This window comes from Sorex araneus, chromosome 4 (genome assembly GCF_027595985.1).
Source record: "Sorex araneus isolate mSorAra2 chromosome 4, mSorAra2.pri, whole genome shotgun sequence".
Classification (NCBI taxonomy): Eukaryota; Metazoa; Chordata; class Mammalia; order Eulipotyphla; family Soricidae; genus Sorex; species Sorex araneus.
Window position 1 is genome coordinate 10,709,529 of NC_073305.1, and position 15,242 is coordinate 10,724,770.

At 57.8% G+C, this 15,242-nt stretch overlaps 1 protein-coding gene across 1 annotated transcript; it reads right to left on the bottom strand.

The window, feature by feature from the left end:
- Window positions 1-13,327: 13,327 nt before the first annotated feature.
- On the bottom strand, window positions 13,328-14,638 carry LOC129404251 (histone H1.10). Its single transcript, XM_055135780.1, has one exon. It carries the CDS (start codon window positions 14,255-14,257, stop codon window positions 13,628-13,630), a length of 630 nt encoding a protein of 209 aa, XP_054991755.1. The 5' UTR covers window positions 14,258-14,638; the 3' UTR covers window positions 13,328-13,627.
- Window positions 14,639-15,242: the final 604 nt, after the last annotated feature.

Sequence of the window (15,242 nt, forward strand, 5' to 3'; positions counted from 1 at the left end):
CCCCAGCTGGAAGCGGGGGACGCCTGCTCAGTGGCCTCGGATTTGGGCTGCTGCGCTGATTTGAGAGAGTTGTGGGCTTTATTAAGAAATCTTAGGACTGGGGGCAGGAGCGATAGCACAGCGGGGAGGGCGTTTGCCTTGCACGCGGCTGACTCGGGTTCGATTCCCAGCACCCCATAGGGTCCCCTGAACACCGCCAGGAGTAATTCCTGAGTGCATGAGCCAGGAGTAACCCCTGTGCAAGGCTGGGTGTGACCCAAAAAGCAAAAAAAAAAAAAAAAAAATCGTAAGACTGAAGGAACAGGAACGGCACAACCGGCAGGAGCCAGAAGCACAGAGCCAGGAGCAAGCTCCGACGACGACTGGGGGTGCCGCCCCCCGCCAAGAAAAAAGATAGTCACATGACTATTTTATCATTTTATCATATTTACTTCAAAAACTGCAATAAGCAACAACAAATGAAATCTCTCAGCGTAACCCCCTCCTTTAGGGGGAGTTTGGGGGAGTATGCTCAGGGGTTACTTCTGGTTCAGCACTCAGGAATGACTCCAGGATGTCTTGGGGGGAGCAGGGGAGGGAGACCGACCATACGGAATGCTGGGGATCGAACCCAGGATGGCCACATGCAAGACAAACACCCTCCCTGCTGTACTATCGCGCTGGTTTAATGGGCATTTTTCTCTCTGAATTTTTCTCCTTGACTGGGTTATCATGTCCTGGCGCAAGCTGTGGAATGACCAGAGAGGGAGAGAGAGAGCTCAGAATAAGAGAGTTTATTAGGGGGCTGGAGCAAAAGCACAGCGTGTAGGGCATTTGCCTTGCACGCGGCCGACTGGGGTTTGATTCCCAGCATCCCATATGGTCCCCGAGCACCTCCAGGAGTAATTCCTGAGTGCATGAGCCAGGAATAACAACCCCTGTGCATCGCCGGGTGTGACCCCCAAAAAAGAGAGTTTATTATGAACTCAGTGCTGAGAACCCCAAGTGGAAAGTGAAATAGACTTGGAGCCCTGTTTGCTGAGAGGGTATTTTAGGAGGGGGCTACAGTCCACATACATCCTTATCAGCCAAGCAGGGATGCAGAGGTAATAAGCAAAAGAAAAATGAGGCATCCTTCCTGTATGAATGGCCACCCTGTGCCCAAAATAAAAAGTCATTGTCAGTATATCCTGGCCGTTTGGTGCGGCCTTCATGTGCCAACTCCTGTGCACTCCCATATACCTGGTGGGCCCATAGTCCGGTTGATTGGGGTCGTAAAAAGGAAAGCTTCCTCCTCCCATCTCTTGTTAACCTAGGGGTCAGTTGCAGTTTCCCAGTTCTCATTACATTTTCTTAGTTCTCATTACGGTTTCATCACCCTCATTCCATACAGTTTCTTTGTTATCCTTACATCCCCGCTCTCCTTGTCACTTCGGTAGTTCGTCTAAGGTATCCGTTCTAGGGGCTGGAGCAAAGCACAGCGGGTAGGGCGTTTGCCTTGAACGCGGCTGACTCGGGTTCGATTCCCAGCACCCCATAGGGTCCCCTGAGCACTGCCAGGAGTAATTCCTGAGTGCAGAGCCAGGAGTAACCCCTGTGCATCGCCGGGTGTGACCCAAAAAGCAAAAAAAAAAAAAAAAAAGTTATCCCTTCTATCCAAACTTTCATAGTGCTGCTTCGCCACCATCAATGTTACGGTGTCAATTCCTCCGGACACAAAAGTGACCAGCCGCGTAAAACACAGGGCCTTAGCAGCAGCAGGAGGCAGGGGGCTGCCAGGGGGCACGACCAAGGCAGTAAACGGCATCCAGCCTCCTAGCCCGGACCAGAAAAAACCTTGCCCTTTTTCCACCTGCCTCCGGCTCTGTTCCAGTCCCTCCTGTAACTGCCAGATCTTATCTTCAACTATTCCAGATCTGTGAGCATCAGATTAGCACTCTCCCCGAAGAAAAAGGCACACCCCGCCTCTCGAGCAGCGAGTAATTCTAGTCCTCTCCTGTTTTGTAAAACCATGGCCGCCAGAGATGGGGCTTTAAAGTCCAACGCAGCGTCGGCCAACGGCTGCATGTTCTCAATGGTGTGGCTGGACAGTTCCCGGTAGGGATGGACGATGTTCCCATTCCTGCCCCTTCTGTTCCTATGCCCGCCAAAACATCGTAGCAAGTCCCTTGGACCAGAGTACAGTATTGAAAAGTCCCAGAGCAGTGGTGGCAGGGGAGCTGGCCGTCTCCAGCCGCCCACAGTCCCTGTCTCCGCCAGGGACCCTACAGTCTGTCCTTTCAGTAGGACCGTAGTGAGACAAGGGCTTGTCTTGTGACCCCCTTACAGTTGCATTTGACTAGATAGCAAGTGAGGTTGATGAAGTGGAAGAGTGCCGGCTTGCCGTGCTTGAGCTTCCTACAGGGGTCCCAAGTTCACCTAGTGAGCACATTAAGCTGAGCCCACCACAGTCTAAGTCTTAGGGGGAAATCATGTTCATCGCCCCCGGTTCTTCTCTAGCGGAGTTTAAGGGGCTATTTCCTCTGGGCACGGGATGTCAGAAGACCTCATGGCTGCCCACCAACTAGATGGTCAGATTTCTTCATCGAATCCCTGAATGAACGATTTGAGGCTCTTCGTGTGCCTGAAGCAAGCAGATATTGGGCTGCACTAGCACGCGACAGGGACAAATGGAGACGTTACTGGCGCCCACTTGAGCAATCGAAGATCAACGAGGTGACAAGTGATACAAGTGATTTCCTCTGGGTGCCTGTGCATCTGCCACCAGCCAGTACCGGGAGGGGATGGCACCTTCTTCAGGCGGCTCCGGTATAGCAAGGTTTCAGCCCGACAACCTCGGAGGCTGTCGGGATAGACAAACCACGACATAAGGTCCTTTCCACCTGGGTTCCAGGTTCTGGGGCCTGTGTATCTTCACCAATACCCATTCTCCAGGTGCCGCTACAGGTACTCGTGGGGCTGATGGCCGCGGGTCATGCTCGGCGTTTGCTTGTCTAACGACCTTCCCGTTTTCCTGCAAGATGGACGGCATTCGCCCTAAGATCTGGGTCAACTCATCCAGGCTGTCTAACATAACGTCTGGGGTTTGCACTGGACCTAGCGGTGGGGGCCTCCGAACATAGTCTCAAAGGGTGTAAGTTTATTAACACAGGGTGAGCATCGGACTCCTAAAAGGTGCAGGCAGAGCATCACCCACCCCCTGCCAGTTGCCAGGGCTAAGTTAGCTAGGGTCTCCTTAAATGTCCGCGTCAGCCTTTCCCCTTGGCCTGAGCTCTGGGGTTTATACGTGCGATGCCGTTTCCAATCCATCCCGAGTGCCCTGGACACTTGCTGCAAAACGTCCAGAGCGAAGGCCGGGCCGTTGTCTGAGCCTCTGGGGAGGGGTATATCCCACCTGGGCACAGTTTCCACTAGACTCTCCTGGAGCCTGCAGAGCCTCACTGACCTTAAATTAGCGGGGCGCCTGGTGGCCCTGTGGAGACACCCCAGGAGACACTGGCCATAGGACTGGAGACACTCCCTACCGTCATGTGAGTTGGGGTCCCAATCTGGGCGTGTGATGGGAAAACAGAGGTTCCAGATGACTTCCTCAGTGGTCAGACACCCGTCTGGCCCTGCACCCCCTTCAGTGCCTCCTGCCTAACCCGGTCCCTTTCTTTAGTCACAAATAAGACTGTAAGGAATTGGTCACGGTCTTCCCAGGTGGGCTGGTGTGGGTGGGAAATAGATTCTAATAAGGAGATGAGATGAGAGGTATCCTCTGAAAATGGGGCATCTGTGCCTTCCAATTAAAGAGATCTGGGGGGGGGGCTGGAGTGATAGCACAGTGGGTAGGGTGTTTGCCTTGCATGCGGCTGACCTGGGTTCAATTCCCAGTATCCCACATGGTCCTCTGAGCACCACCAGGGTTGATTCCTGAGTGCAGAGCCAGGAGTAACCCCTGTGCATTGCCAAGTGTGACCCATAAAGCAAAAAAAAAAAAAAAAAAAAGATCTTGGTAGAAAAGGGCTGACATCCAAAAGCTGAGTTGGAACCTGTCTCCAGCTGCCTGGTATCAGGGTATCTGCCTCAGGGGAGTCCGCCAGCTCCTGTCCATATGCCAGGGGTCCCCTCACACTGGGGTGGACACTGGGTGGTGGTGCTGGAGCAGGGAGGAGCAGATCCTCTAGGAGGTCTGGCTCAGGACCGCGGGGGTCTGGAGGTTTCTCAAAAGCCTTCTCCTGAGCCTCGTTCCCTGCATTGCTTTTCTCTTCCTCCAGGGAAGATTTGTTGGCAGGGACAGGCCCCTTGGGAGATGGGGAAGTTCCAGCCAGCAAAATCTTTGAGGAAAAGCAGAGTTTGAGTCAGGTGGGGCGAGAGTCCGCTCTAGAGACCCATATCGCTACGGACGGCCTGGACGCACGGCCAGGACCTGCCACTTCCCGGAAATGACTCACTGGACTTGGTAACAGAGACTGAGATCAACTGAGCCCTGGCCCGGCCAGGAGACCCCACACCGGGGCCATTCTGACGTGAACCGGTCTAGGTCCCCCCCGCCCCCAGCACCTCCCCGTCTTTCCCACACATCCCAGGGGTCAATCATGGCGCCAAGCACTATGGAATTCTTGGATGTCCGGGTGCCCGTAGTTGACCTGGTGGAAGAAGTCCTGTCACTGTGCCAGGGAATGAGCATTAGGCAGCCAAGGAAAATATAAGGAACAGAGAAATAGAAGGTAGGTGTTGGCCTTTGGGGACCGAAAGCCCAAAATATCCAGAGCATTCCACAGACCTCTCTGGGAAATCCGGCCTCTGGGAACTTCTGCTACATCCAGCGTTCCTGTTTGTAGGACCAAATAACAAACGAGGGTCTCCCTGAAAGTGTTCACCCCTCAATATCGTTACCTGCGTAATCCTGATCCAGCGGCTGGGATGTCTGACGTTCAGTGGGGCCCAGGGGTAGAAAGAATTAGCTTTTTGCAGAAATGAACAGAATGGGTCAGAGGGAGAGAGGACGGGCAACTCTCTGGTGCTTGCCCAGTGGGACCCCTCGTGGCATCTTAAGGTTCCCTTGGCATTGGAGTACAGGCATAGCCCCCCTGCCCGGCTCCTCCATTGCGGGGCAAGTCTCTTTCTTCAGCCGTTACAGGATCCAGGGCACCGTGAATTGGAGCCCTCTCAGACCCCGTAGCCAAAGCCATGAGCCCTTATTCAGTCGTTCTCCAGTCACTCACTCATTCAGAACTCACACCAAAGGTGAAAGGGGAATGAATAAAGACAGACAGCGCGGGACGGGATAGTGAGTTTATTAGAAGCTCAGGGCTGAAGCGATAGCACAGTGGGTAGGGTGTTTGCTTGGCACGCGGCCAACCCGGGTTCGATTCCCAGCATTCCATATATTCCCCTGATCACCGCCAGGGGTGATTCCCAAGTGCAGAGCCAGGAGTGATCCCTGTGCAATGCCGGGTATGACCCAAAAATAAAATTTTTTTTATTTAAAAGCATGGTTTACAAAGTTGTTTATAATACAGTTGTTTTTAATAGGCATTTAAAAGTCCAACACCAGTTCTATTACCAGTGTGACTTTCCTTCTACCATTATCCTCATTTTCAGGGTTTTATTTGGGCCTTGGGGGTCACACCCAGCAATGTTCAGGGGTTATTTCTGGGTCTGTACTCCTGAGCAATGCCAGGATGTCAGGGATCGGACCCAGGCCAGTCGTGTGCAAGGCTAGCACCCTACCCACTATCCTATTGCTTTGGTCCCATTGTCCCCATTTTCCCAACGACCTCCAAACCTGCCCCTCTCTCAGGCACAAAATAATGTATTTCATATTGCTTATTATAACTAAATGACTAATAGAATTATCAAAATACATTTTCTTTAGTAAAAGTGGTTTTATAAAAGAAAACTTATGAAAATTATATCTCACCATGGGATCATGAAGTCCTTGTCTGAGGGTTTACTAAGCTGTTGGTTGCCAGCTGAGCCTTCTGGGTTTTTGTTGAACAGAGTTGATGCCTATGTTACTTTCCATATAAGCTGATGTGCTCCTATTGGGATGTCACTGTCACTGTCACTGTCATCCCGTTGTTCATCGATTGTCACTGTTGTAAAATTTGGAGGTGTCATGTGGCAGAGAATGTGACCACGTGCTCCAGAAATTCCAGAATACGGACCTGGGCCGTGAGTTGACACGGGGGCTAGTGGAATGTGGGTGTGGCCACCTGCATTTCTGAAAGTGGGAGGCGTGGGAGAGGGGGGAGGCAGCCCTGAGCACCTCTGAGTATGGCCCAAAAACCCAAAAAAGAAAAAGAAAAACCAGGGGGCTCCTGGCCTGGGAAGAATGTCTCAGCATGGAAAGTTTTTTTTTTGTTTTGTTTTGTTTTTGCTTTTTTGGGTCACACCCGGCGATGCTCAGGGGTTACGCCTGGCTCTGCACTCAGGATTACCCCTGGCGGTGCTCAGGGGACCATATTGGACGCTGGGAATCGAACCTGGGTCGGCCGTGTGCAAGGCAATGCCCTACCTGCTGTGCTATCGCTCCAGCCCCTCAGCACGGAAAGTTTGGACGCCACCCTACTTGATGTGGGGAAGAGCCCCGAGGGGATGTGATGGGAACAAGGGCGCACTAGGGGGGTGTAGCTGACTCCCACCTGGGCCTGCTCAGTCGTCCTCTGCCCGCTGCTGGGCCCAGGTGAGGAGCCGGGAGGGGAAGAGTGAAAACTCCTTCACCCAAGGGAGGATCTTTGGCTGAAGTGGTACAGGAGAGTCCCCGGGACACGTGACACCTGAGCCAAGTCCTCACTCCTCCTGGACATTTTCGCAGCTGACCACCAGGAACCCAGAGCCACACACACTGACTTTTGGACCCCCCCCCCCACCACCTCTGCGCTGGTGTCGCCTGAGGACTGGCAGGCTGCAGAGGTCACAAAAGTTCGAAGGCAGTTTGGAGGAATTAAGAGCACGAAGGAAAGAAGTTCAGTGCAGATGAGCACAAAAATAATTATAAAGGTCAGGCAGTCTGGGCTAAGAGGCTGACCCCGGCATCGAAGGCAGGCGGCCAGGGCACAGGAGAGCTGGGAGATGAAGGGAAGCCCTCTCTGAAAGGTTGGTGACACCCTAATGACAATGATGACAAGTTGATGCCCTGGGGCAGACTCTGGCCTTCTCAGCCGTGGCCTTCTTTGCCCAAGCCCCTCCAGGTTGGGGGAGGAGAAGGCGGCAGGAAAAGCCTCAGGGAAGATCTAGTGATTCAAAGGAGGCACAGTGAACTCACAAGATTTGGTTTGGCCCTTATAGAATTTTAATTGTGATAAAATACACACCAATATACAGCACAAATGTGGGGAAAAAAAAAACAGTTAGGTTATTGTGCATCCACGCACTAGAGCTCCATCTTTTTTTTTTCTTTTTGCTATCGCTCTAGCCCCCGCACTAGATCTCTATCTTACAGAGCAAGCGCTGTCCAGTAAACAGGTAACCATTCCATGCCCTCCTAGCGTCTGGAATCCATTCTTCCTTTGCAAACTTGACTATTTTAGCTATTTCATATAAGTGGAATCATACAGTATTTGTCTTTTCTGTGACTAATTTCCCTTGGCATAGTCTGCTGCAGATTCACGTGCCATAACAGAACAAGTCAGAATTTGCTTCCTTTTTAAGGCTGAATGATATTCTATTGCATGGATAGACCACAATTTGTTTATCCATCAGTCTTGATTTTTACAATTTTGTTTTTTGCAGTGCCAGGGATCAGACCAGCTCTCATTATGCCAGGCCAGAGCTTGGCATTGAACCACATCCCTGACCACTCATCTAGCAAACACTTGGGTTGTTTCCACCTTTTGGCAATTGTACTAGTTTTTTTTTTTTTTCCGAATTGATACGTCTTTGATCATGGAATACAAGTATTCCATCTGTTTTCAATTTGGGGGGAACATAGTCAAGAGTAAGTTCTGCTTCATCTGGTGAGTCTGTTTAAGTTTTTGAGGGGTTGCCGTATTGTTTCCACGGAAGTGGCATCGTACACAGCTAATAGCAGCACCTGGGGTTCTGATACCTCACCTCTTCTCTCAGACTTTGTGGATCCCAAGATACACAAGCTAGCAACGCCACAGACAGGTTTTATTCAGGGCGGGGAGGGAACAAAACAGAATATGCAAGGAGGGGGTGTTTCCACAGAGACAGCCTGTACAGCCTAAGATTTTTGCTTTCGATCCCCCACCTGTAAGTCCTCTGGAACGGGAAACCACGGGCAAGTGCAAGGAATTACGGTTCTGTAGTGTCTCCTCTGTGCTTTTCGCTCCAGTCTCCTGACCTACTTCATGGATCCTGAGCACTGAGGCTGCTGACAGTTTTCCAGCACAGAACACGCAGTAGGTGCGCGTCGAGAGCACTTTGAAGCCCACGTTTCCAAAGTGGGCGGTTTCACAAAAGTTTCTAGGTTTCCACATAGAAAATTCTCAGAAGGTGCCTCCATTGCCCCAGCGCCCCGGTGACCACTGTCAGGCCGAAACGTTTCCAGGAAATGTTTCTGATCCTTTCGGGAAGAACGGGGCACTCTGGCCGCACTGAGCCTGTCACCTCGCTGCTCCGTGACACTTTCCCGTGTACCTGTGCGAGAGCCCCTCACGGGGTCCCCTCTCCCTCTCTCCCTCACCAGCCTGCTGACGCCTGGGTGACTCTGACGACGTGGCAAGCTTGGCTAGGTGGAACTACTGGGAATCGAACCCTTGTTCACGCGGTTCCCACTCAGATTCTTAGTAGCCCTGGGGGCCCTGTGGCGCTTACCCCCCTCACTGGGGTGAGGCAGTACCTTGGCCCACAGGCCTCTACATTCCGAAGTTCCCTACCTCCTCCTGACACCTGCGTCTGGTGTGTGGCCTGCAAGGTGGCTCCTTGTCACCACCACCAGGCAGGCAGGGGCACCAAAACCGGCCGGCTCATGACCCCCGACAGCCTGGGTCCCTCCAACCCCGGCATCGGTCAGGGGGAGCCAACCTAAGACACTGTGTAGTCAGCCCCCCAGGCCCCGCAGCACCCCAAGTCTGCACAGGGGCTTGGTGGGAGGGGACAGCAGCCTGCTAAACGCACCTGGCGCTTCCGCCTAGGAGCCGCCCCCAGGGCCAGTGTGATGTTTTTGTTTTTTCAATTTTTTGAGCTATGCTTGGTGATACTCAGGACTTCCTCCTGCCTCACTCCAAGCAGTGCTCCTGGGACCCTATAGGATTCTGGGGATTGAGCCCTGGGTGGCCCTCCCCGCTGTGCTCCATTGCTCCAGCCCCTGAGCCTGAATGATCTCGAAATTTCCTACCTGGAGGCTGCCCATGTCCACATTCTTTTGCGTGTGGAGCTCATGTCTGACCTGTGTGTGCAGAGCAAAGGACAGGGCAGGGCCTGGACCCCGGACATGGTCATCTCCTGTGTGTGGAGCATGTAGAACTCATGTCTGACCTGTGTGTGCAGAGCGAAGGACAGGGCAGGAGAGCCTAGGACCTGGACGTGTCACCTCATTTTCCCCTTTTGAAGTCACGTGAAAACAAGGGGCGGGGGATGCTTGCTGCAAGTGGCAGTGTCACAACAGCTACTGTGTCCCCATTCACATCACCCGCCGCCTGGCCTCCAGGGACACAGGTGTGGACCCCTTGGACTGAGGGCTCCCACCTCTCAGCTGTGTCTGCCTTAGTAGAGGCCCCAGAGGCCACCAGGCTGCGCCTGGGTCTGGAGACCTGGAGGACAGATCAGGAGAGGCTGGGAGGTTTCCCCAGCGCCGGGAACTGTGGCTGAATTTCATTGGTTATGACAGTCATCATCATCATCATCATCCCGCTGATCGTCGAATTTCTCGAGCGGTCTCAGTAACGTCTCCATTCGTCCTAGCCCTGAGATTTTAGCAGCCTCTCTCTACTCGTCCTCCCAACAATGCCACATTAGAGGCTCTTTCAGGGTCAGGGGAATGATTCTTTTTTTGTTTTGTTTTGTTTTGTTTTTTGGGTCACACCCAGCAATGCACAGGGATCACTCCTGGCTCATGCACTCAGGAATCACCCCTGGCGGTGCTCAGGGGACCATATGGGATGCTGGGATTTGAACCCGGGTCGGCCGAGTGCAAGGCAAACGCCCTACCCGCTGTGCTATCACTCTAGCCCCTCAGGGTCAGGGGAATGAGACCCATCATTGTTACTGGTTCTGGCATATGAATACACCATGGGGAGTTTTCGAGGCTCTTCCATGTAGGCAGGAAACTCTCGGTAGCTTGCCAGTTTCTCCCAGAGGGAGAAGTAGGCTATAAGATATCTCGCGGCTACAAAGGGGCCGCGCACTTCTGGGAGATTGCTTTTAAGTCTCTGGGTTTGGCCGTTGATGGGATTACACGGCAGTCCCTGGGTGTGACCGCCTAGCTACTGGAAAATGGGAGATCTGGGCGGAAGAGGCCCAGTCCCGATCCAAGCAGGCTTGGAGGTCTCAACGAGACCTTGGAGGTTATGACACTAAGCTAGCAAATAAAGGGAGGCTGGACACTCAGGGGTGCCAAGCGAGGGAGGCAGAAAAACCTGGAGACTCAGGTCTGACGCAGGGAGGCCAAAACAGGCCGCGAAGCAGATGTGCAAGTAAAAGGAAACACTTTTAGTGCCATTTAGGGAAGATCCATCTGAAGATGGCGTAGAATTGTGCCCCAGATTTAAAAAATCTGGTGAAACCCAAAAGCCTGACCTCCATCTCAGTGGTCTGGCCCTCCCCAAAGCCCTTTCCGGGGTGAGGGGTCCTGGCTACGCTCCTGTTTTCCAGACAAGCCAAAGTCCCCGTCCTTGTCTTCTTGCTGCACTGTGGTCCCTCCCCCCAGAAGGCTTTGTCTCTGGCCCTGCAGTGTCAGGGCCTCCGACATTCCCACGAAGTTTAAGACTCCTTAAAGCCAAAAGTTGAGCCTAGGAAACCCAGGAAAGTACCTGGTGGCTCCCAGGGTCCCCAGCCCCGTGCGGGAGTCGTGCGAGGGGGTGCCGGGGCAGAAGACAGGCTTTGGAGTCAAGTACGGCAGGTCCAAGCCCTCCGGCTCCGCTGGCGAGATGAGGCCTGTGCAATGACCCCAGTGCGCACGTGTGCCTGCCAGTGCGGGCACATGCCAAGTGCTCACGTGGACGGCTGCTGAAGCCGGAGGTTCAGTTCACGGTGCATACTAGGGACTTGGGACTCGGGAGGTGCCACTGGGCTGCAGGTACTGAGTCCAGCAAGCTGGGGGGAGGGGCAGGGCCCCAGCCGAGTTGCATACCAACAAGGAATTTCAGAGAAAGAAAGGGTGGCACGAGAACAAGGCCCAGGAGGCAAGCATGGAGGGACGACTGCATCAAAGGAGAGAAAGATCGCAAGGGACAGACAACTGATTCAAACTGACTCACGGAAAACCACTTTCTGAGCTCAGGAACAATTGTGTCTGGGCAGCTTCGGGGGCGGCTGGATCTGAGCACCCCACTGAGAGTCAGGTGTCGCCAGGCATGGGTCTCCGTTTCTTTGGTGCCAGCTTTCTGACTCGGCTCCTTCTAGAGGTGGGTTTCTTCCCCGTGTGCTGACCAACAGTCATTATTCCCGCGTCCTAACCTCTTAGTGATGTTGCGGAAAGAGCACCCATTCTAAGGCGTTCCAGAAAAGTCTCAGGATTGACTCCCTGTGCCCGCTGGGGTCAAAACTTTTTCTGACCCAATCATTGTGGCCAAAATGTACAAGTGACACACAATCATCTCGTGGCTGCTAGACCTCTGGTCGCTTGAGAGCAGGAGACGGGGCGGTGCATCCCCAGGAAACAGGCGGCCGGGAGGTGAATAGGGTCATTACCAGAAGGAGCAGAGGCCCGCCCCCGTGACGGCTGGTCCCAGGGCACTGGTGGTCCTGGAAGCGGCAACTGCAGGGGACAGCAGGTGCCGGGCAGCCAGGGAGTGGCCACATGTCCAGGGGAGAAGTGTAGCAACTACACCAAATGGGAGCCCACTGGGAGCCCCAGGCCCTGCAGTGGGCAAAGGGCAGTTTTGGGCGAAAAACACAACAATTTCAACTTGCCGAGAAGACACGTGGCAGCCGGCCTGTGCGCAGCAGCGAGGGCACGGGCCAGGGAAGGACTCAGAACAGGTTCAAGATTCAGTGGCTGGGAGGGAAGGGCACGTCTGTGCACCCACAGGCTTCGAGCTGCCTCTAATCCTCCCTGCATTTCAGGGTCACCTGGGAGAGGCTCAGGCAGCCCCAGTGGACAACGGGGAAGAGCCCTGGTGGCTTTCCAGCTGGGCACTCTGGGTTGGGGAAGGGTGGAAACCAGGGACATTGGACTGGTAGTGAGCTCCGACCCCAGGCCACCCTAAGGCCTGGGGGCTTCTCCCCAGGGTGTCCCACTGTGGGACTGGGCCTGTACTGGCATGGGGCCCCCAACACCCCTATCAAAACTGCAGATGAAGGTATTCCTGAATGCACTCGGGCCCGGGCTGCCAGGGGGGAGCGGGTGCTCAGCCTGGCACAGCAAGCTCCCCGCTGTACTGCGCATGCTCTGCCCGTGGCTGTCCCCGGTGCCGGAGTGGCCCTAGGGCCCGAGGCAGGGGCAGAGGGGAGTGGACACCTCATCAGTGAGAGAAAAGTGTGCCGTTGGGGGTGGTTGAGTCATTTCCTGAACAAAGCCCCCTCCCGCCTCCTGAACCCTGTGCTGGGAGGTGGTGGCTGCCCTGCTCTGGGCAGGGGTACCAGCAGGCTGGGGTGGGGGGGGTCCCCTTCCCTACCCATCTGCCCTCTTTGAGGGATCCAGAGCTCCACCCACTTCCATTTTCTCTTCTAACCTCAACCCAAGTCTGCCCTTCCTAAATGTGCTCGTAACCGCGACTCTTGGCTGCCCGCTGCCTCCCGGGCCATCCCGGTCGATTCTACCACTGCCCCCAAGGCCTCGGTCTAGCGCCCCACAGGAGCGGCCGGGCCGGGGTGGGGAGCAGGAAGACACCCCACTGACGCCCGCGGCCCTCAGGGTCCCCTCCCCAATTCCGACCATCTGCAATCATCAGGTCCCGCTCTGGCCACGCAGGGCAGAGTCCTGCGATCCCTCTGAAGCTCAGTGAAGGCGGCGAGCAGCCGCCGGGCCAAGACCAGGCCTCCTGGGGTCCCGCCAAGGCCTGGAGGGCCCGCGGGAGCGCGCGGGCCCTGCCCGTGGCCGACCGGGGAGCAATCCCCGGCCCCCCGGCTGGTCCCCCCAAGCCCCGCCCAGCGTGATCCCCTGACCCCGGAGTGCAGGGCCGGGTGTGGCCGCCAAACAAAAAGAAGCGGGGGTGGGAGGGCCCCGATGCCGCCGCCCGCGCGTCCCGCCCGGCCCCCCACGCCACCTCCCCGGGAAGGAAACGAGAGCGGCTCCAAGGTTTCAACGATTTATTGTGCCCCCACACCAAGGCCCGCGGCAAGGAGGGGCCGAGTCCCGCACCCCGCGGCCGCGGTCCGCGCCGTTGGCGCCCAGAGGCCGGTCACCATGGCGACGGCCGTTGCCAGGGGCGAGAGCCAATAGGGGCGTCGCCAGGGCCGGTTCAAAAATCGAAAGCAAACAACAACGAAAAAACCCGCGACCCCGCCGGGGAGGGGGAGGGGGAGGGGCGGGGAGCGGGCCCGCGTCCCCCCGGCCCGCGCCCCGCACCCCGCGGCGCCGGGCCGGGCGCGCTCACTTGCGGCGGTTGGGGACTTTGGGGACGCTGGGCTTGGCCGCCTTCTTCACCTTCTTGCCCCCCGCGGCCGCCGCCTTCTTGGCCGCGCCGCCTTTGTCCTTGGGGGCGGCCGCCTTCTTGTGCGGGCGCTTCTCGGCCGGCGGGGCGGGCGCGGGCGCCTTGTCCGCGCGCCGGGGCCCGGCCGCGCCCGGGGCCGCCTTCTTGGCCTTGTGCGCGGCGGGCGGCGGGGGGCCGGCGGCCCCCGGGGCCCCGCGCCGCTCGCCGCCCTCCAGCTTCTTGCGGTTGAGCTTGAAGGAGCCGTTGGCGCCGGTGCCCTTGACCTGCAGCAGCGTGTCGTTCTGCACCAGCGCCTTGATGGAGTACTTGAGGTAGGTGCGCCCGTTCTGCTGGTCGAACCACGCCACCTTCTTGGCCTCCGCGTAGATCCTGGCCAGCGACGAGCCGTTGCGCTCGCCCAGCCGCCGGATGGTCTCCACCACCAGCTGGCTGTACTTGCCCGGCTGGTTCTTCTTCTTCTTGTTCTTCCTCTTCTTGGCCGGGGTCAGCGGCGCCGAGCCGCCGGCCTTGGCCGCCTTGCGGGCCGCCCCCTCGGTCAGCGGCAGGGCCTTCTCCAGCTCCACCGACATGGTGGCGAGCGGGTTGGTGGCGGGCGGGGCGCGGAAGCCCGGGGGCCGCGCGGGGAAGAGGAAGGCGAGGGCCCGCGGGGGCGCCGGGGGGCTGGGGGCGCGCGGCGGCTCCGGGCGGGAGCGGCCGCGGCCGGACGCGGGGCCGGGCGGCAGGGCTGGGGCGGGGGCCGGGCCGGGCCGGGGCCCGGGAGCGAGGCAGACGCGGGGCCGCCGCTGCAGCCGCCGGGCCGGAGCTCGTGGGCTTGCGCGCTGCGCTCTGGCGGGCGCGCGCCCCGCGCGGCTTTTATGGCTCGGCGGCGGACCGCGTTGAGAACAACAACAGCGGCGGCCGCGGCCGGCGCCCACTTGTGCTTCTTGGGGCCCCTTCGCCGGCCGCTGGCCGCCCCGCCCGCGCCCCCCGCGCGCCGCGCGCGCCGCCGCCGGGCCCTCCGCGCGGGGCCCGAGCCCGCGGCGCCGGGGGGCGGCCGGGGCGGCCCGCGCGGGGCCCGGGAGAGGGCGGCGGAGGGGCGCTCCCGGGGCCGCGGCCGCGCCGGCGCAGGGGGGCGCCGCCTTGGCGGGCGAGCGCGCGGCCCCCCGGGGCCGGGGCTGGGCCCGGGGCGCGGCGGCCGCCGGCCGAGAGGTCGCCGCGGGCCCCAGAGCGCGGACGGCGCCCCGGGGACCCCCGGGCGGCCCGCGGGGCGAGCTTTAATTTGTCCGAACTAACACAGGGCGCGCTCTCGCGCGGCCGGCAGGGGCAGAGGGGCCGGGGTGGCCCCGAGGGGGTCCCGCTCGAGGCCGGGGCGGGGGTATGGGGGGCTTACGGACCCCGGCGTCCGCCTCGGGGGCCGGGAGGCGTGGGGGTGCGGGGGTGGCCGCCGGGGCCTCCTGGGGACCTTTCCCGCCGGACCCCCCCTTGGCCGCCGATGCCTCCGAGCGCCCCATTTTCCACTGAGCGGCCAGCACTGCTTTCCCCCCGCCCGGGTGGAGGGCGGTGGGGGAAGGGGGG